The sequence below is a fragment of the Lichenostomus cassidix genome, chromosome 28 (genome assembly GCF_008360975.1).
Source record: "Lichenostomus cassidix isolate B80296 chromosome 28, HeHo_3.0, whole genome shotgun sequence".
NCBI lineage: Eukaryota > Metazoa > Chordata > Aves > Passeriformes > Meliphagidae > Lichenostomus > Lichenostomus cassidix.
In genome coordinates this window covers 4,902,885-4,924,585 of record NC_139508.1, presented here as the reverse complement: position 1 = coordinate 4,924,585, position 21,701 = coordinate 4,902,885, and the positions used below count along the sequence as shown (strand labels likewise).

Genomic DNA, 21,701 nt, shown 5'->3' with positions numbered 1-21,701 from the left:
AACCCCATGACCCCACAGCTCCATGACCCTATGGCCCCACAGCCCCATGCCACAGCCCGTGCCAGCCTTTGCATAAGCAGCACCGAGATGCAGTGACTCACAGCACTGCAGCAGGGCCACGTGCCCAGCACCATGCCCGATCCCACTGGCTGCCAGGACTGGCACAGCTGGCAAAGCAACATCTCATCCCAACGGCCTGCGGGCACTGCCCTGTTCAGCACAGGGGGACTTCAGCAGTAGGGCTGGGAGGAAGGGTGACACTGACACCATGGGGAGGACAAAGCGGTGGGACTCTGCCCCTGAGCAGGGGCTGCCCCGTGGTGTCACCCCCACAGCTGGGGGACACACAGGAAGGCGCAGTGGTTGCAGGTGCTGCAGTTCCCATGCAGCTCCCCTGCCCCCACTGCCCACACCCACCCCAGCCTGGTATGGGGGGACATGATGGGACCCCCACCCAGCCCTGGGACTGGGAGACAGGACTCTCATCCAGCCCGGGGACTCGGGAGCAGGACCCCTGCCCAGTCCTCGGGCTGGGGGTTTCCATGGGGCACATCCCCATGCCAACCCCTGAGGATCAGATTTGGGGACACCAATGCTGTGGCCTCCGTCAGTGGGTTTACCCCGTGACCCACTCCCTGCCGGGCAGGTCAGCCATTCCTGATGGGAAACTGAGTCACAGCAGGCGCCTGGCAGTGCCCATGGCAGGGAGCCCACGGCAGAGCCACCGCGGGGTCCGGCTGTGCCAGCCCGGGGCTCGCCGAGCTCGGGGCAACTGTCACAGCCCTGGCGGTGGTCCCCGAGCTGGGGTGAGGGGCTCTGGGTGTGGGACCGGTGATGCTGGCAGAAGGTTCCCCTCTCGCTGGGTGGGGCGCGAGGGAGAGCAAACAGTGATTAAGGCGCGATGGTGTCATCCGGAATTCCTGCTCACCTCCGGGCCAGCCGGGGGCCGGCTGGGCTGATCCTGGCGGCGGAGCCGTGCCAGCGGTGGCCACTTCAGTGTTGCCACAAGTTGGCAGTGCCCTGCCGTCTGCCCTGGCCCTCACACAAAGATGGGGGGGCGAGTCTGGGCCAGAGATGAGGAGAAGAAGAAAGGCTAGGTGGTGGCAAGTGGCAGTTTTTTCTTCTCATTCCTTCCTGGTGGCCATATCCTTCCGGTGCCACAAGTGCCACCTGTGCCAGGTTGCATCCAGCCCCGCTGGACCTGTCCCCCGGCATTGCCCTGGCGGGTGCAGCTCCTGGCACTGAGTCCAGACCTGGCACCACCCAGGCAGCTCTGGCCCTCCAGCCCTGCTGCTTCCCATCACCAGGAACAGCACCAGTAGATACTGGGGTGAGGGTCTCTGCACCAGCCAGCTCTGAAAGGCGCTGCACCAGCTCCTGTCACAGCGTGGGGAGGGGGAGAGAGTTTTTAGGGGAGGTTCTGTGACCTCCGCTGCTGCCACAGCAGAAACAGCCCCGGGCAAGAGGGGGAAGCTGCTCCTCTCTCAGGAACGAATGTTACTCCAGGGGCTCAGCCACCAGTGAACCAGTTCTACTTCAGTTCTGGCTTTCCTGGGACCAGGACCCCAATTTAAACCCGGCCAAGTCCACGGGGTGAGACCCTGCTCACGAGAAAAAGGGGTCCTGCTCTTGTAGAGACTCTCCACCTCCATCCCTGTGGCCCCAAAACCATGAGGCTGAGTCCCAGACCTGCAGCACTCAGCACCTGCTCAGGTAACCCTGTAGCATCTCCTTCTTCCCTGGGGCTGTCCCCAGGTCATTCCCGACCCGGCCGGTGCAGGACCCGTCCCCGCACACGAAGGGTTAAGGGGACGGCGGCGGCAGCGGGTGCGTGGATGGGTGCGTGGGTCCCGCGTTGCTCACGGCAGGTGTGGTGCCGCTTATGTAACCTCATACTTTTGGGTTGCGCTGAGCACTCGGGGAGTATTTTCGCTCTCGCTCTGGCGCGATTCAGCCGCGACTGTCCCAACAGCAGCAATCGGCGACCGCCTTTTGGGAGGGGCGAGTTCACCGGGGCAGGACCCTGCGTGCCACGAAGAGTCACTGCGCTGCTCCCGGTCTCAGTTTCCCCATCTGTGAAATGGGGCTAATGAGGGTGACCTGCTTCGGGCAGCTCCCGTGACCCCGGGGGACGGCAGCGGCCTCGCCGCACACGCAGGGGTTGCCCCTGACCGGGGCCGCTCGGGATGTGCACAGGGGTGGGATTTCTGGCTCCATCCGGCGCTGCGCTCGCAGGAGCCGTGCTGGAAGTAGAGCCTGCGAAGAGCGAGGCGAGACGTCGCCCCGCGTCCCGTCTGCGTGCCCATCCATGCGGAGGAGGCAGGAAAGCCGGGAGGAAGGAGCGAATCCGACCGGAGAGAGCAGCGAACCCGCTCCCAATCGCCATCAGCAAAATCATGTCAGACAGCAGCACTGGAGCGCGCTGGGCGGCACGGTCCCCTCCGCCCCTCCCGCCCCCAGCCCGTGTCCCCCTCCCCTCCCCGCCGCAGCCTCTCCCGCGCCGGAGCAGAGCCGGGTGGTTCTCGGCACACGGGTGGGAACACACAAAGTGCCACCACGGCTCACTGAGCCACTCTGCCACTGCCGCCTACCTGCGCCAGAGCAGGGGGACAGTTCCAGGGGCAGCAGGGGAGCCCCTCTGCCACCGACCCATCAGCACCCCCGGCTCAGCCCTGGGTTTGGGATGGATGGGAGTTGAAACTGCCCTCTTCAACTGAGATTAAATGGTTTGATTTGAGTGTTGGGGGGCTGGAGTGTCCCCTCAGAGCCCAGCTGTGAGGGCAGGAGGCCATCCAGGGAAGAGGCAGTGATGCCATGTATGCTGATGGTGGCTGCATCTGTGCCTGTGGTGGGTTTTGCCTTCAGGCCCATGGCTGATGTTGCTGTGCCATGCTTGTGACCATGACTGGATGCCATGGTCATGGCAGATGCTATACTCATGCTCGTGGCACTCATCCATGCCGCCACAGGCACTCAGCCATGTCTGTGGTGATGCCAGGTCCACGTCCATGGTGGATATCTGTGGAGGGTGTTGTGCTCGTGCCTATGGCAGATGCCTTCTCCACACACATCAGGTCTCCAGGCCAGTGCCACTGTCCCCAGGATCCAGGCATCTCTGGGCACTGTTGAGCACTGACCCTGGTACCTGAGCCCTGGCCCAGCGTGACCAGGACCAGCTGCCTCCACCCCTGTGATGTGGCACCAGGGAGGACTCTGGTGACCTGGTGCAAGAGTCCTACCAGAAACCCCAGCCAGGGGACTTTGCCCCGTGCCGACATCTCAGGCTCTGCGCGGTGAGGCTGCGTTGCATGGGCCAGAGCCACCATCTCTTTGCATGTCTGAGGCGTGTTTTGGAGTGCCCCTTTATCCGGGGTACAATCCCAGGCCCCAAAGCCACTTGTGTGCATCCCAGTATGAAGGACAGGGTGGAAATACCTCCCTCCACCTTCAAAGCTTCCCACTACTTCCATGGCGCCATTGGTGTCCTGCAGGTCTCCCAGCTGGGATGTCCCCTCGGACCTCAGCATCTGCAGCCAGCCCTGGGCACCTGGGGCAGCTGCACGGGGGTCCCCGCGCTCCCCACTCCCCCCAACGCCGGCTGCTGCACCTTCGGCAGAGCTCCCCCGCCCTGTCCTGTCCTGCTGGGGGTTTGTGGGGTCCCCGCGCCGAGCAGGGTCCCTGTCGGGAACAGAGGGGCTGCACGGGAGCGGAGTGAAGCAAGGGAGCGGTGATTCAGCGGGACACGCAGCCGGCCCCGTGCCTGGGCGAGCCGGGGCAGGACGGGCACCGGCACGGCCCTCCCGGGGGCGGGCAGCGCCGGGGGGCAGCGCCGAGCGCCCCGCGGCCACAGCCGGGCGGGGGTCGCGCACACCCCGGTCCCGGGGAGGCGCCGGCAGCGCCCGCGCAGCGCCGAGCACCGGGCGGCGGAGCGGCGGGGATGGGGATGGAGCAGGAGGAGGAGGAGGACGAAGGGCAGGAGGTGGGGCTGGAAGTGAAACCGATTGGGGGGGGCGGGGCGGGCTCGTCATGTGAACGGCCGCATGCTCGGGCAGAAGTGGGTCACGGCGCGGCGGAGGGGCAGGTGCCAGAGCCGCCCGGTGCCGCCCGGTGCTTCCCGGTGCCGCCCGGTGCCTCCCGGTGCCACCGCTTCCCGCCGCGCCCCGCGCCGCTCCGGACCCCCGAGCCGCCCCATGCGCCCCCCGGCGCCCTGACCGCGGCGGACACGATGCGAGGTGAGTCCGGGGGGCTGCGGGTTGCGGGGGGCAGCGGCAGAAGTTGGTCCCGGTGGGGGTCGGGGACATCCGCATCAGCCTGGCGGAGGGGGACGGGGAGGACCCGACGTCAGCCGGACGGGGATACGGAGGACCCGCATCAGCCCCGCGGAGGGGACGGACGGGGGGACTCGGCGTCAGCCTGGGGCACTGGCAAGGGGGGACGCGCATCAGCCTTGCTGGAGGGGGACGAGGGGACCCGTGTGAGCCCCGCGGAAGGGATGGGAAGGACCCCGCATCAGCCTCGCTGGAACGGGACAAGGGGGGACCCGCACTAGCCCCGCGGAGGGCAGCAAGGGGGGAACCCGCACCAGCCCGGCCGGGGCTGTTCTGCCTCCTCCAGCTCCCCCTTCGTTAGGAATAAAATTCTTGTTTATTTTGCTTCGCTTTCCGACGCCGGCTTAGACGCACTCTTAAGCTTTTCCCCGCACTAAACCCCTTAATCTCCTCTTCAATATGTTGCTCCCACCAGGGCTGGATTTATTGTAGTTTTTCCCTCTTTTCCCTCTCTCCACGGCGTGGGGGGCAGTTTGGGAGGCTCCTGCAGGGACGGGCGAGGGATCAGGTGCAATTTTGGGTGCCCCTTGTCCAGGGCAGGGGTGCCTCGTGCCAGCACCTGCCTTGTTTTACGCGTTACCAAAGGCAATTCCTACTTTTCACCCCTCTGCTTTGCCTAGCAGGCGGTGGGGAGGATGAGGATGGAGGGAGGAAGGCTCCAGCGGGACAATCCACCTGGGCCTGGTGATGGTGACGCAGCGGTGGCTGAACCCAGCTCTGTTCCCAACGTGCTGGGAGCACCACTGCACCCTGGGCTGGGATTTTCATCCTCCTTTAAATAATTTTTCCGGCATCACCTGGCTTCCCCGAGCCCTTCGCCCTTCCAGGACCCTCCGTCGGTGTGTTTTGGGGGTGCAGGTCCTTAGGCACATTTTGGGGTGTGGGTACCAGGAGTTCATCCCCGAGCTCCCGTTTCCTCCCTCCGCCGCGGGTGCTGCGGCTCTCTCCCCGCCGCACTCTTGTGTAACGGTGGGGTTGGGGTGGGTGAGGAGGGCGAGGCGAGCCCCCCACATCCCCTTCCTGCCCCACGACACCCTGGGTTTTCACCTTTTTTAGGACGGAGGGAAGTATTAGCGCCTGCCTAATTACGAACACGCCTGGCTCTTACGTAGCACTTGCACAGCCAGCACCGGCTTAATTAGCAACTGGGCGAACTTTTCCTTTTTTTAAAAATATTTTTCCTTTCCCCACTGAATTGCTGTGTGTTGACCCTAATTTAGGGCCAAACCCTACTGCTATCCCACCATTCCCCCCAGTCGGGCGTTTTTCCCGCAGCCCCGCGTCCTCATCTCTCTCGAAGCCCAAATGCCGCATGGCGACGCCAAATTGATTCAATCTCCATTTTCCTTCCCAAAACCGCCACCGCTCTGCCCCGTTCCCCCGGGGGCCACAGCAGCTCCTCGCTCCTGTCCTTCCCTGCGCCGCGGCTGCGCCGGGGCCGGGAAGAAGCTTTGCCTTGTATAATCCTATACGGTTTCCAGCCCTCCTGCTCACTTGTTTTGCAAGCAGCGTGGCGAGGAGCGTGCGGTGGCTCGGCAGCCTTTGCGACTTGTCCTAGTGACCTAGATCTGTCATTGGAAAAATCAGAGAGGGCGGAGGAGGAGCTTCCCTGCCCGTTTCGGCGGCGTGCACACGCTGGCGCGGCCGAGGGCGGCCAGCACCCACCGGCCCTGCCGCACGACGACCGCGCCTGTCCCGGCTAGCACAGGGCAGGGGTGGCCGTGCTTGTCGCTTCCCAAAAATAATCCTGCTGGAGAGAGCTGCCCTCTGGCTTCACGGGGTCCTGAGCGGTCCGGACGGGATTTGGGATCCCCGACCCTGATAACCCCAGGGAGGGGCAGCACCTGGACAGGGAAGAGCAGTGGTGGGAGGACGGTGGTCCCTGTCCCCAGCCCAGCGTCCCTGTCCCTCCTCCCTGTCACGTTTAACTTTGAACTCGCAGTGGCTATTTAAAGAGCTGCTAATGTCTAAATCAGCCCGGTTTATCGGATGTGGCGAGCAGAGCCGTTCTCCTGCCTTTATTTAGCCCCAAGGAGATAATTCTCCCCGATTTAGCAGCAGAGCTGGAGGGGTTCTCCCACCGCAGCCCGGTTTGTCCCCACCCCGGGCTGGCAGGTCCCCCTCCCCGCTGCCTCACCTTTGCCACCCTTCTGCACCAGCCAAAGTGCAAAGGGCTGCGTCCTGCGCCGGCGGGGCTGGCCTTGGCACGGAGCTGCGTGGCACGGGAGCTGCTGAACCGGAGCTGGTGAACCGGAGCAGCCCGGGCAGGAGCCGGGCGGCCCTGGGGGAGTCGCATCGCCCACCCGGCGCTACGATTTCCCAGCTGGGGGCACACACTGCACCGCGGGACGGGGAAACACAGCACCTTGCTGGCAGTTGGAGTAAATGCAAAACCTCCGTCCTCGGGGCTGCAAGGAAAGGTGGCCAGAGGTTGCCCCAGGGCAGGGTGAGAGCAGCTGAGCGCTGTACTGGCCCAAAGTTTCCAGGAAACGTTTGCTAATCAATTAGGAAAGCAGTTCCCCCCTCCAGCATCCCAACCCGGCATGGGGCCGTGGTTGTGTCATTTAAATTTTCCCCACTGCCCATTTGGCCGCGGTGCTGCCGGTGCTGCCGGTGTCTCTGTGCCCGGAGCCGGGGCTGGGAACATCTGGCACGGATCTGGCATGTTTGGGGTTCCCCGGGGTGCATGGATGGCGAGGGGAATTTTTGGCAGCGATGCCAGAAGTGCCAGGGTGCTGGGAGACCCCCGGGGGTGCTGGGGAACCCTGGGGCGCTGGAGTCTGTTTAATAGCAAAGCCAAAGCAGATGCAAAGGAGTGATAATTCCCTTTATTTCCTTATTTATTTCCTTATATATCTCCTTATGTATTTCCTTATTTATTCTCACCCCATGGCCACCAAAACAGTGAAAACACAACCGTGGATGGTGGCAGTGGGGAAGCGCAGTCACTCCTGGGATTCGGGGTTGCTGCAGGGGATGCAGGAGTGGAGCTGGGTTTTAGGGCAGGAATGGGGAGATGGGGTGGCATTGTAGCTCCCTGCATGTCCCTGTGGGTCCCTGAGTGTCGCTGTGCAGCCTGGACTCATCTTCCTCCCCCAGCTCTGGGTGCACCGGGGGGATGCTGAACCTCCTGGAAAGGGAGAGGTGGTGGTGGAGAAGCATCGGAGCATCCCAGTGCCCTGGCTGGGGCTGGGGGGTCCAGGGGGGCTCCGGGGCTGCTGCCCATTACCAGAGGTGCCCATCCTGTGGCATCGATCGAGCCTGGCACAGGGATGGAGTACGGAGCTGCTTCCTCAGCAGGGGCAGTGGGTAAGGAGCCAGGGCAGTGGGTAAGGAGCCAGGGCACTGGGGAAGTGCCGGGGGATATTTGGGGCAGGGGTGGCCACAGAACGACCTCCGAAATACTCGGAGCTAGGATGCTCACCCCACTACCTCCGGCAAGGGCACCGTGGCCTCCTGTGGCCCCCAAGGGAAGAGGTGGCCGTGTCCTGCCCCAGCCCTGTGGGGTGACAGCTGTGCAGGCTCACCCTGGGGACTGTGCAGAGGATTCTGCAGGAACTGGCCAGTGCCCCCCAAAACACCCCCCTCCCAGGAGTCCTCACCCCCAGCCAGGGGCACCCCGTTGGGTGGGAGGAGGGACAGCTTCAAAAAGCCTCCAGCAGCAGTGGGGTCACGGCACAGCCCGAAGCTCAATGGGGTGCTGAGGGTTTTGGGGTGATTTTCCCAAAGCAGTGAGATCAGAGAGCCGAGGGGAAGGAGGACGATGGGGCTGCCATCCTCCCTGCCGCACTGAGGGGGTCCAGCTCCTCTTGGCTGTATCCTGCAGGGCCTGCCTTGTTTTGTTTTGGGGTGCAAGAGATGCCCGCCCTTGGGGCGGAGGCGATGGACAGGAGGGTGTGCCGGCATGGCACCAAGGTCGATTCCTGCTCCGGGGAGGGTGGCTCTGGCTCTGCCGAAACCACCGGAGCCTCCAGCCTGGTCTGAGGAAAACGGTGCTGAGCTGAGGGGACACACACAGCTGGGGCTGGGGGGTGACAAGCGACCTGGGCACTGTGCAGGGACAGACCTGTATCCCCCACATAGAGCTGCAGCTCAGCGTGGCAAATGGGTGTCCCCAACTGCAGGTATCACCCCAAAATGCTCCAAAATCCCCCTTGCCGGTGGCAGGAGAGTGGAGTGATGCCGTGAGCCCCAGCCTGGTCCCGGCGTGGCTGCGGCCGCGGGAAGGGTTAACAGCCGTGGTTACACAAGCGTGCGTGGCCACGGGCAGAAAGTGTGTCAGTGGGACAGGATGGCTCCAACCGCGGGGCCACGCGCAGCCGCCGGACCGGGGGCCATCGCCCCGCCACGGCCAGGCCCCGCGGCCGGACCGTGCCACAGGGCCACTTACATAAGGGCCGGCCGGTGGCAGCGGGCCGGGAGTTGGGCAAGAAGTGTTTACAGTGGGAGGAGAGCAAATACCACCGCCGGGACATTTTAATTGCCGGCTGGAGATCATTATTACTTATTTTATTAACCCTTTTGTTGTTTCTTTTATCCTGATCCCTATTTTAGCCCCATCGGCCCCAGGGTGGAGTTTCCCTTCCTCCTCCCCTTGAGGGGGAAGGGGTTCACCCCGTCCTAAACACCCCCCACCCCCCCGCTCCCGTTTGCAGTGCGGCCGATGCTGGCACGGTTGTGGTGGGAAGAGATGCCAAACGCTCCGGTGGGGAAACTGAGGCACGGGGGGGGGGGAGGGAGGGGGGAATATCCGCGATTTGAGGTCTACTGTGATGTTTCCGCAGATCACAGTGAGATTTGGGGGATGCGGGAGCTGCCATGGCCAGCCCACCAGCACCCCACAGGGATTGCCATCCTGCTGGGTTTGCCCCAGGGGGTGTTTGGGGGTCGCAGGGGAGATGGTGCAGCCGCCCCGGGGGTCCTTGGCCGCGGCACGAGGGGACACGGATGGAGCCGACTCGGTGATTCAGCCGGGTTTACAATCAGAGCAGCAATTAACCGTGCTGGGCTGTAATTGCCATCGCCAGGTTACGGCCGTATCTCCACGTCAGTTATTTGGGGCGAGCGTCTTACGAGCGGGTCAGGTGCCGGTGGCGGGCACGGCCGGGTAATTAGCAGGATGGTAATTAGAGCCCCAAAAGGCTGCAGGCACACGGCGGGTGGTCAGGGCTTCTCCTTCACCAGGAGGAGCCAGGACAGCACCATCCCGACGTGCCCTCAGCTCCGGGGGCTCTCGGGGGGCTCTGCTCCAGCGGGGGGCGGGATGTGGCCATCGGCAGCACACGAAGCCATCGGGATCGTTGGGGCTTTTGGGGCCTGGGGGGCACTGTGGGGTGGGTTCCGCCGTGCGGGTGCCGGCAGTACCGGGCCGCGCTCAGCCCCGCTGCCAGCCGGTGCCGGTAATTCCGGGTACCGGAGTATCGGCCGCGGGCGTGAGGGCGCGGCGCCCGCGATGCATCACCCGCGCTGTCGGCGGCTGCAATTAACGTTGCATAACGAGCCGACGCCGCTTCCTGCCGGGGGTGGCACCCCCTCCCTGTGCCCCCCGCGATGCCACCTCCTCTGTCCCATCCGGGCGATTGGGACAGGGCTTGGGGCAGGGAGGGGTCCCCGTGCTTTGCAGGTTGCACCCCTGTCCGGCAGCGTGGGTGAGGATGCCAGCAGGAGCCAGGGAACTGGGGGTGTCTTGGTCATTGGGTGGTGATTTGGGGGTGGCCATACGAGGCCCTGTTGGCGCGTCCATCCTCCTGCCAGAGGGGTGACCCTGGCGCTGCGGTGCAGCAGGGGGGCTGTGAGGATGCCCTGGACATCCCTGCCCTGCTCACCCCAGGAGAATCAGCTCTGCTGCTCCAGGCCCACAGCCACAGCAGAGGCGTGGGCAGAGGATTTGGGGAGGGGCAGGGACAGGATGCGACTCTCTTCAGTCGGGGGGAGGAGGACAACAAACAGCCCTGGGAAAAGCCCAGCTCAGCAGCCGGGGGAAGGAGGGGTAAGCCCCCAAATCACCTGGTGCATGTGGGGCATTGGGTTAAGCAGTGAGTCAATGGATGCAGGAGGGATCCCTCCCTCCACTTCCATCTGGATTTGGAATAAATCCTTCCCCAGTGTGGCCGGAAGCAGACCTGCCCCAGGGGATACAGTGATGGCATCTCTAGGGGGTTACTGATGGCATCCCTGAGGGTACCAACACCATCCCCGGGGAACCAATAGCATTCCTGGGAGACTGAGCATCCCTGGGGGTACCGATGGGTTCCCTGAGGGGCTGAGAGTATCCCTGGGGGGACCAATACCATCCCTGGGGGACTGAGCATCCCTGAGGGACCGATGGCATCCTTGGGGGACTGATGGCACCTCGGCTGCCCCTCTAGCCAGTGAAGCTCCACTACCCCAGCCCAGCCTCTCCCAAGGCAGCAAGGGAACCAGGACACTGTCGTGTGCTGGGGTACAGGTGGCACTGGCCCAGCACCAGGGCTGTCACCCGCAGAGGTGGCCCCACAAAACACATCCCTCGACCAGAGCCGATGGCTCCCAGGGGAAAAGAGAGGCAGAAGGGAATTACCCGAGCGGGGATTTGCACAGGCCCAGGAGATTGGAAATAACCATAATCTGGCCGTGGGGGTTATTTTGGCGTGGCGGCGGCTGCCCAGCACCCTCGAGAGCAACGCCAGGCTGAGCCCAGCCGGGGGGTGTGGGGGCTGGAGCGGGATTAGAGGGCGCAGAGATGCCGGGAGGCACGTACGAGTCCCGGGGGTGCCCTGCGTCCCCCCCGCGTGGGTGGGGAGGGCAGAGCCAGCCCAGATCTGGGGCAGCTGGAAAATGAGGAGGACGAAGCCTATTAGCAGCTCAGTGCCAGTGAAGCAGAAGCGGGGAGGGAAGCGGATTTGTGGGGGGAAGGGGGCCGGGACCTTGAGCTGGGGATGGCTATATTGGTCCTGGGCTTCAAAGCAGCTGCTGGGGGAGCAGGGGGGGCCAGACCCTCTGCTTGGGCCAGACCTCCAGCAGCAGAGCATCTGTAGTGCAGGGACGGGGATGGTCCCTGTGCCAAGGCTGTCCTGTCCTGGTGCACACATCAGGTGAAAAATGAAGAGATTTGCTCCAACACAGGGTCCCAGGCAGGTTGTGGCAGAAACATCCTGTGTTTTCCCAGCTCCAAGGGATTTCCTACCCTGTCTCTTGTTTCTGGGGAGGATGGGGGAGCAGATGGGGGTACCTGTGTGAGCCTTTTAGGGACCTCTCTGAGGTGCAAGCATCCTTGCCGGGTCGGTGGGAAGGGCTGGGCTGCCGGTGGGTCCAACTCTCGTGCCTCAGTTTCCCCAGGTGCTGAGCAAGCCCTCTGCTGTCGTGGAGGGGGGTGCCATGTCCCTCCTTCCGTTCAGCAGTGACCATTATTAATCACCGTGATTTTCCCCCTTTCCCCATGCCCCGCAGCCCAAATTGAAGTGATCCCGTGCAAGATCTGCGGGGACAAGTCCTCAGGGATCCACTACGGTGTCATCACCTGCGAAGGCTGCAAGGTGAGCCCGCGGACGCCGAGAGCTGGGCGCGGTCAGGGGGGATGCCGCGGGGGCTGGACCAGCCGGGCACTTCCCCAACTCTTCCCGTCCCATCCCGTGCAGGGTTTCTTTCGGAGGAGCCAGCAGAACAACGCCAGCTACTCCTGCTCCCGGCAGAGGAACTGCCTGATCGACCGCACCAACCGCAACCGCTGCCAGCACTGCCGCCTGCAGAAATGCCTGGCACTGGGCATGTCCCGCGACGGTGAGTCGTGCCCGGGGGTGCCTGGGGTTTCCAGAGGCTGCCTGCTCCTCCTTGGGGCAAGTCAGGCTCTCAGGATGAAGCTGGTTCCCTTGCAGGGCCAGCCTGGTTCAAGGAGGGTTTGGGAAGTAAGGAATGCTTTTGTGCTTTCCATGGGAAAATCTAAACTGGCTGTTTAGTTTAGACCAGGGTTGGTCTGGGGCGGGGTGGGGGCATCCAGTGGAGTCCCTGCCCTGCTCGGTGCTCATAGACCCCCAAATCAGGCACTCCAGGGAGCCAGGATATTTCCCAGGTGGGTGGGCAGTCGTGGCTTTGCTCTGGGAGGTGAAGCTGCCCTGACACAGCCGCCATCTCCCCCTGGGGCAGCGGTGAAGTTCGGCCGCATGTCCAAGAAGCAGCGGGACAGCCTCTACGCCGAGGTGCAGAAGCACCAGCAGAGCCAGGAGCAGAGTGGTGGCACCAAGGATGAGCCTGAGCCCCTGAGCCGTGTCTACACCACCAGCGTCAGCAGCGGCCTCTCGGACCTGGACGACATCTCCACACTGTCAGATGGGCTCCTCTTCGACTTCCCCCTGACTCCTGATGGCAGCAGCACCTACTACAACCTGGACCTGCTGGCCTCTGCTCAGCCCTCACCCGACCAGTCCAGCCTGGATGTGGCTGATGCCACACTCATCAAGCAGGAGTCCATCTACGAGCTGATGCTGGAGCCGGCGCTGTTGGCACACGGGGCGCTGGAGGGTGCCCAGCTGCCCCCTGACATCTCTGTCCTAGAGATCGGTGAGCGCCGGTGCCGTGCTGAGCTGTGTGGGGTGTGTGTGGCCCTGGGATGCTGCTTGGGGCCACCCCAGTGCCCTGCAGGACACACCCAGCTCTGGGAGCACACACCTGGTCTAGGGGAAGGTGTTCCTGCCTATGGCAGGGCATTGGAATGAGATGTAAGGTTGATGAGCAGATGGGATTTAAGGTTCCAACCCAAACTATTCTGGGATTCTCCCCAAGCTGCAGCTCTCAGAGCAGCCCCAAGCCTCCCCGAGGAGCTCAGCACACCCAAGGTCATGTGGCACATCCCTTGCTTTGCTTTAGGCTCAGCCCCTGCTGCCCCACCTGTCCTCCCGCCCTGTGACACCATGTGAGAGTCCCTCTACCCCTCCAGCCCTCAGCCCAGCAGCCCCCCAGGACACCCCGGAGAGGACGGGGTTGGGGTCCCCAGGTCTCACTGGCCACTGTCCCCACCTTGCAGACCGGGTGGCCCAGAATGTGGTGAAATCACACCTGGAGACATGCCAGTACACGACGGAGGAGCTCAAGCGCCTGGCGTGGAGCCTCTACTCCCCTGAGGAGGTCCGTGCCCTGCAGAGCAAGGTGAGTGCCACTGCCACAGCCCCTGTCCCATAGCCAGTGTCCCCTGGGGCTGTGCTGAGGTGGGGATGAGGGCAAGGAGGGTGAGGAGGCTCTGTCAGTGTTTTGGGGGCTGCCCGGGGGGGAGTTTGTGGTGATAGCTCACATGCCAGGTGTCCTAATGCCACCATCCCCCATGGATGGCACAGCACTGGGGTCTCTTCCCTACCCTGGGGGTCCCAGAGCTGGGGTGCCGGGGTGTCAGCACACCCTGAGAGTGTCCTCTCTGTGTCGCAGAGCTGCGAGGCCATGTGGCAGCAGTGCTCACTGCAGATCTCCAACGCCATCCAGTACGTGGTGGAGTTCGCCAAGCGCATCGACGGCTTCATGGAGCTCTGCCAGAACGACCAGATCATCCTCCTGAAAGCCGGTAAGGGGGGGGGAACCCCACCGCCCCCCTCACCTCCCTGCCACCCCCCCTTTGTGTCCCCACTGTCCCCCTCGTGTCCCCAACACCTCTCCTGAGCAGCAGCTGTAGGGCAAGAAGCAAATTCCATCTTTTCTCTTGGCTGGTGCTTTCCTTTCAGTGTCCCCTCCCTCGCTGCCCCAGTTCTCCCGGTGCTGGGGGAGCAGGTGCTGGGCTGGAAGGAGCTGAAGGTCACATTTAAGGGCGATGGTGAGGGCGGGCACGAGGGGAGTGGCTGCCTTGGGCAGAGGCTTTTCTCCATGGCCGCCCTCATCCAAATGTCACCCAGAAACTGGGATGGAAATGAGAACAGAAGGTTTTCCCCTGGGAAAAGGGGTGCTAAACTCAAACGGGAGCAGGGAGGATTGAGAGAAAAGGATTGGCCTCTTCTCCCAGCAAGAGACTGGGAAGAGGAGGATGATGGCAGTGCACACCCACGTCCCCCACCCTTCCATCTGCCCAAGCTGGTGATGCCGTGCCCAGGCTGAGGAGCTGAATGCGCAAAATCCCCAAAACTGTGGAAAACCCTCCTGGTTTCTGATCTGTCAGGGTTGGGGAGCTGAGATTCGCACCCAGCCCTGGGGACACGTGCCAGTGTCCCAGTGGGATGCTGTACCCCGAAGCAGAGGTGGCTGTGCCCGACGCGCTGGAGTTTAACTCGTTCTTTCATTTCTTCCTTCCATTTTCTTTTTATTTATTTTGTTTTCACCCTTTCTTCTCTCTCGGTGTTCCACCATGACCTCGGTCTCTCTGTGCCTCGCTGCGAATGACTGGATAATATTTCCCTTTGGTGAAATATTGTGGTCACAATTGGACACCTAAAAAAACCCAACCAACCCCAAAACTCAAACTGGACTTGTCGAAATAACCATTCTGCTCTTGGGAATGAACAATCTGGACCTCAAACGTGCACTGGGGGCTTTCCTCTTTCTTACATTTGGTCCTGGGATGATGGAAACCCCCCTGACCTTCCCTGCCCTGCCCCGCCCTGCCCTGCCCTCGTCTGCGCTCTCTCTGCCTACATCAGGTTGCCTCGAGGTGCTCCTGATCCGCATGATCCGCGCGTTCAACCCCCTCAACAACACCGTCCTCTTCGAGGGCAAGTTCGGCGGGATGCAGGTGTTCAAATCTCTCGGTAAGAGCTGCCAAGCTGCCCCTCCCTCGGGGTCCTTCCCCCTCCCCCTCCCCCTGGAGCCCAGACAAGGCTGCGATTTGCAGCCAGGTGAGCATCCAGGATCCCCTTCGCCCACCTCACCTCCCAAAATTTTTCCAAGCTTTGGGTGTCGCTGGGTTCTGCTGATGGGTGGGGCTGTGGAGGCGCTGGGCACAGCAGTGACAGTGTTGTGTCTCCCTCTTTCCCACTGTCCCACTGCTCAGGCTGTGACGACCTCATCGGCGCCGTCTTCGAGCTGGGGAGGACCCTGTGCCGCCTGCAGCTGTCGGATGAGGAGCTCGCCCTCTTCACTGCTGCCGTCCTGCTCTCCCCAGGTACAGGGAGGCCTTGGGGAGAACCCCACACCCAGGGGTGTCCCACGGGGAGAGCTGACCCCATAAACCTCCATGCTGCTTCCTTGGTGGGTCATTTCACTAATTCCTGGGGAAAAAAATGCATCTAAAGATGCACAAAATGCATCTGCCAGATCTCTGTGGTGGGAGGAGCTGTGTCACTCACAGTGGGGTGAGGAGCATGTCCCCAAAACCATCCTGGAGAGCAGGAAGGGTCACAAGAGCCAGGGGCCACTGCCCCATGCCTGGGGGAGACCCTCTAGTGACTCTGACCCTCTGGTGACTCTGTCCTTTGTCTCTCACAGATCGCCCATGGCTGACTGAGTCCAAGAAGGTGCAGAAGCTCCAGGACAAGATCTACGTGGCCCTGCAGCACGAGATCCAGAAGAAACACTCCGCTGAGGACAAGCTCTCAAAGGTAGTGGCACAGGGGACCGTGCCAGGGGTGCCAGGAGGGTGTCTGAGCTGGGGGACAGAGCTGTGCCATAGCTCATGAGCCACACATGGGCGTTTCGGGGGGTGAGACTTCAGAGCTGCCAAAGAAGGAGAGGAATTTTTCTTTCCAAGGGCTGTGAATCTCTGTTTTGGTGCAGGCAGAAGCAGACCCGTGTTGCAGAACCTGGCAGTGCATCAGGCAGTGGGGATTTTTTAGGTCAAAGGAGCCATTTTGGGAATGCTTTGGTCAAGACAGTGCTGGGGTTTTGGGGAGGAGCTTCCTCTGTGGAAAGATTTGGGTTTGGGGGTGAGGCCACATTGCTGCCAGGCTGTCCACAGGTGGGGTGTCTGCTGGTGTCCTGGGCCAGGCAGAGCCAGTGGTCCCCAACTCCACCTGTTGTGCCCAGGGAAGAGGGAATAGGAGTACAAAGGACACTATTTGGGAACCCAGTGGTCCCCAAATCCCTCTGCTCATTCCCAAGGGAGGGAGGGAGGGCACTGGCATCAGGGCCACTGTACCCAGGATCCCAGTAGTCACCAGCTCCCTCTCTCCCTGCAGATGGTTTCCAAGCTGCCCTTGATGAAGACCATTTGCAACCTGCACTTGGACAAGCTGGAATTTTTCCGTCTCCTGCACCCAGAGACGGCCATGAACTTCCCCCCCCTCTATAAGGAGGTTTTCAACTCGGAGCTTCAGTACAGCGACCCCCGGGAGAGCTAAGGCCGGGAGCCAGCGGCCCCCTTTGAGCACCCCAAACTTTGGAGACGAACTGCACTTCAGAGGTTTGGGGCAATTTATTTAAATCAAATAATCAAACTCAAGAGAACCCTGGGGGGGCTGCGGTGCCTCCCCGGCCCCGTCTCCTTGCTGTGGATTGCAATAGCTCTTGAATGTAAAGCACCTTGAAGGAAAAAGCAAACGGACTTTGCCATACCAGTGAAATGAATGTGAAATCTCTGCTCGGGAGAGGAGATGCTCCCGGCAGTGGTGAGGGACCGGCTGCTCCCGGTGACACGGGAGGAGGCAGCGCCCTTCCCGCTGTCCCGGCTGCACTCTCCACCTCCGATTTTTATTTCTTTCTTTTTTAATTATTATTTTTATTTTATTGTTTTTGTTTTTTTTTAAACCCAAACACCAGGCATGGGATAAAGAAGGGGCAACGCTGACTCGGCTGGATGGGGTTGGGGCTGCAGCTGAGGAGAGGGCAAAGACAGAGCCTCTGCTTTATTCCTTTTCCCACAGGCACAGTGGGGCCGAGGGAGCTTGGCCAAGAAAGGTCTGGCTGTGGCTGGTGGGGGATTCAGCACAGAAGGAGGCTGGTTTGAAGGAAAGGATGCCCAGTGTAGTGGGAGAAAAGTTTTGCAGGGTGTCCATGCCCTCCACCACAGTAATTTCCACTTCTCCTCCAGCTGGGCAACCACCTGACTTTGTGGAGCCAATTCAGCAGGTTCACCTGCCTTGTGCCACCTTTCTGCATCCCCAAAGCTTTCCTGAGCCTGTGTGACTGCAGACAACCCAAATTCTGGCCATCCAACCCCAGAGGCACCCATGGGTGCTGGAGGGGCTCCTGTCCCTGTGGGTCCCTGTCCCTGTGGTGGCCACAGCAGCGGTAGCTCTTTGGGTGCTGCTGTTGTGTGTTTTCCTATCAATCCCATTAAAACTGCCCCATGGTTCAGCATCCAGAAGAGGGTTTGTGACCCTTCCTCTACCCAGCCCACACCTGGTCCCATTCCCAGGTTCCCCCTTCCCACACCACACACGGGAGCACAGATGACACTGCTGTTGCAGGTTGACTTGGACCCAGGCTTGCCCCTCAATGAGCTCCTTAGAACTGTTATTTTGGGGTTTCTTCTCTAGTTAGCAGGATTTAGGAGCTTTTCCAGGGGAGAAACTGCCTGCTTGGAGTCAGAGAGTATTGGAAGATCCTTATTCCTTTCCTTCAAGGAACAAGGGTGGTTGGAAGGAATGTGGTGTGTTTGGGACCTGCTGCTCCTTTTGGGAGGCTCAAAAGGTGATGAAGGGAAGGATTTGTGGGGTGATGCTGTTCTAGGCCACAGCAGCAGGGGATGCTTGAGAGACTCCGTGGCTCTGCAGATGCATTTTTCCGTCCCTGTTCCTGCTCCTGCTGTAGCAAATGCCAAAAACTACAAGGGAAAAATCTGCTCTGAGGCAGCCCCAGTTTCTGCTGACAAAGGGCTAAAATCCCAAGCCCCTTTCCTGCTTTGTGTTGATTCCTCGTGCACCCAATCCCATCCTCCAGCAGCTCGGATCATCCCTGGGCATGAGCCAAAAACCTTCTATTCCATAACTGCACCCTTTATACTAAACGAGCAGCTTTCTTAGTGTCGTGAGGGATATTCCTGCTTTTATTAAAAGACCTCCTAGGGAAGACCATGGACCAACCTTGATGAGGGAAGACTCCCCAGGAAGCTGATGGGATTTCTGCTCCGCTCGAAGGCAGAGGGAAATGTGGGATTGCTCTCCTCCCCTGCAGCTGCCGCCTGCCGCGTGCAGCCCTGAGCTCCCTGGGTTTGCTGACCACATCTGAACTGCTTCTGGGAGCAGACTGGAGCCTGCCAGCCTCGGCTCCCTCGCCGTTGGAGCCAGGTCTCCGGGAAAAGGCTGCCAGCCCTCCCACGGCCCCACGCGACGTCCAGTGCCAATGCGTCGCTGTCCAGCGCAGCGTCCACGGGGTGGGGATTTGCCAGGCTCCTCTCCCGCCCTCCCAGCTCCTGAAGCTTGGACAGAAGCGAGAAGTCAGTACTGCCTTTTACGTCCAGAGGGTTGTGCCTTTTTTTTTTGGAAGCATCTTTTCCGACAGCACCGTTCACTTCCCGGGAAAAGCACCCCTAGAACATGACTGTGCTTCTTCGCAGGGGCGGGGCGGCAGCGCTGCCGTGCTCGGAGGGAACAGCCCACAGGTGTTTGGAAACGTTTGGGGAAAAAAAGAGAAAAAGAGAAAAAAAAAAGCACACACCCTTCTTTTCGCCCTCAGTACTCATCAGCCAACACACACACCAATGGTCAACGCCACTGACTTCATTTCATCCGGCAAAGAACCCAGGAAAGCACCTTAACTCGGGAACAGGCGGAGCCCTCGCCGCCGGCCGTGATTCTCTGGCTCACGACACAGCGTCCATCCCATGGGGAGAGATTCTGGATTATTCTGAGCAATAAGAGCCCCCCGTGGGAACCTAGGGAAGACTGGAAGTATTAAGCATGTGTAACTCGACCTGCCAAACCGCGGGAACCTGCACTTTTCAGTTCTCTTTAAAGGAACCGACTTGATTTAATGATTTCTTGGGAGGGGATAAAGTGATTCGGGGTCGATTCGGTGATTTCTGGCCTGGGACGGGCGCCGCGCATGGCAAGGGGTGGCAAGGGATGGCAGTCCCTGCTCTGGGCTCGCCAGGGCTGTGCCAAGGTCCCTCACACCCCACTGGGCCACCCAGAGCTCCGAGCTCACAGGGAAAGGGCAAACGACAAAGCCGGGGCAGAAATGCCGGAAAAAGGGAGATTTCCGCTCTCCCCTGTGGCCAGTGGGGAGGATGGCCAGGAGCCCTGAGCCCCTGGCTGGCTCTGGTGCTCCGTGCTCAGCATCTCGGAGACGTTCCCATCCCAGCGAGGGATGTTCCTTTCCAACAGCCCTGGGCAGCCTCGGCCGCCAGCGATGGCTCTTTTCCAGACCAAGATTAATTTAGTGTTTGTTTGTCTGCTCTGGCAGTTTAGCTGAGTGTCCATTTCCACCTACAGAACCCTCACACTGTGTATAAAGATGGATCAAAAATATATATAATATATATTCTTGTGAATGTTGGTGCAAAAGAGAAAAATATATAAAGTTTCAGTCGGTTTTATGTTATTTTTTATCTCTATGAATGAAAGGAAGAAATGGAAAACCTTTTATTTCCATTTACCACCCTCCACACACACCTACCTGTAGATACCAACAGGTTTTATGGAAATGTTTTACTTTTTAGATTTAGGAAAATGCTTCTGTTCTCATTGAATGTTCTGTCTTGTAAGATTGTAATTTCTATTTTTTTAAAGAAAAGAAAATAACTAAATAAAATTTCCTCTTTCGGACCAGTCAGCTTAGGAAGGGAGGGCAGGGGAGGGAGAAATGTTTATTTAAGGACAAAACTGTTGTCGGAATTTTTCATAACATTAAATAAAAAGTAATATAATGTATGGATGAAAACCTTTTTACTGAGGTATGTTCTATAGGTACATAGATGTATATTGCACAAAATTTACAGGAAGAAAAATAAAGTCTGTTTTACAAGGTAAAAAAAATCATAATGCCGGAAATAGTGATTTTAAACTTTAGAAAAGGCTGAGAGTGGAAGTGAATGCCTCAAAGCCATGGAAAAACCTTTAATTTCTTCCATGGGCTCAGGACTGAGCTGTACCAGAATCATGGAAGGGTTAGGATTGGAAGGACCTTAAAGATCATTGCATCCCACCCCGGCCATGGCAGGGATACCTTCCACTGTCCCAGGCTGCTCCAAGCCCTGTCCAGCCTGGCCTTGGACACTGCCAGGGATCCAGGGGCAGCCACAGCTGCTCTGGGCAACCTGTGCCAGAGCCTGCCCACCCTCACAGGGAAGAATTCCTTCCCCATATCACATCTATCCTGTGTGGGATTTGGACAAAAGGGTAAATTTTAAATGGTGAGAGGGGTTCTTGCTTCACTTAATGCCAAGAACACACCAAAGTGAGCCAGGGAGAGGCTGGATTTGTGCCCTGGGGGTGTGTGCTTGGTTTGGAGCCCTTGGAAGCACTTCCCAGTCCCTCTGCATCCTCCAGCCTGAGCACTCCAAGGAAGAGAAGAGGTCTAGGAAGGTCCTTCATCAGGGAATCCTATTTAAACACTCCTGAGCTGAGGACAGGGACTGCACCTGGCTGTACCAGGGCCACATTTTGGGGCAGGAGATTGGGGACAGGTCTGTCAGGGGACAGGGGGGATGGTACATCTGTGGGAAGGAATTAGGGACAGAAAAGGACCATTTGGGATTCATTTTCAAACAGTTCCCAGTCCTAGGAATTGGGACCTGTTCCTAGGACTGGGAAAGGAAAGAATACCCTGGATATACTAGGGCATTGTACATGGATGTACATGGATGTCCTGGATTTAACAAGGATGCAAGGACTTGGATGCAAGGCATTGATCTCTGCTTCCTGGGGCAGGGACAGGAGCCCAGGGAATGGCTGGAGCTGGGTCAGGGTTGGGATGATCTCAGGGAAAGGTTCTTCCCCCAGAGGCTGCTGGGGCACTGCCCAGGCTCCCCAGGGAATGGTCCCTGCCCCAAGGCTGCCAGAGCTCCAGGAGTGTTTGGACAATGCTGCCAGGGATGCCCAGGGTGGGATTGTTGGGGTGTCTGTGCAGGGCCAGGGGTTGGACAGGATGGTCCTTGTGGGTCTCTTCTAACTCAGGATAATCCAGGACTCTGTGAATCTCTGCTCTGGGTGCAGACAGGCCAAAAGGATCATTGGCTGTGAAATGTGCAAATCTCATCCTCGTTTCCTTCTGCTTCCCCTGCAAATGGGTGTCCATTCCCTGCTCCTTCTGCACATCCAGAGCTGCATCCCTCAGCAGCACCATCGAGGAGCAGAGGGAAAAAATGCAAAACGATCCTTGGGTCCGCAGAGTCACTCAACCCCAGCTCCCATTGCTGCCCTGGGCCATTCCCAGGGGACAACACGTTCCCACCCATGGAGTTCAGCTACTGCAGGACAAATCCTGGCTGCAACTGAGAGTTGGGAGCAGCCTGAAACAGGGCAGAGCTTGTGGAGGTGTTGGGAAAGGCCATCACCCACTCTGGGGATGGAGGAAGCAAAGCTGTGTCTGATGTGGGAGCCCACAGGG

The 21,701-nt window shown here is 60.1% G+C and overlaps 1 protein-coding gene across 2 annotated transcripts; it reads left to right on the top strand.

Annotated features, from left to right (window-relative positions):
• Positions 1-3,937: 3,937 nt before the first annotated feature.
• On the top strand, positions 3,938-20,128 carry LOC146426303 (nuclear receptor ROR-beta-like). 2 transcript variants are annotated; one of them, XM_085040178.1, is made up of 10 exons: positions 3,938-4,232; positions 11,757-11,842; positions 11,945-12,086; positions 12,450-12,863; positions 13,327-13,448; positions 13,722-13,854; positions 14,918-15,025; positions 15,268-15,378; positions 15,702-15,814; positions 16,391-20,128. In XM_085040178.1, the coding sequence occupies exons 1-10, from the start codon at positions 3,938-3,940 to the stop codon at positions 16,550-16,552; spliced, it is 1,686 nt and encodes a 561-aa protein (XP_084896304.1). In that variant the 3' UTR covers positions 16,553-20,128. The 2 variants fall into 2 exon arrangements, with proteins under 2 accessions (XP_084896304.1, XP_084896303.1); XM_085040177.1 differs by lacking the exon at positions 3,938-4,232 and adding an exon at positions 9,577-9,976.
• The last annotated feature ends 1,573 nt before the right edge of the window (positions 20,129-21,701 follow it).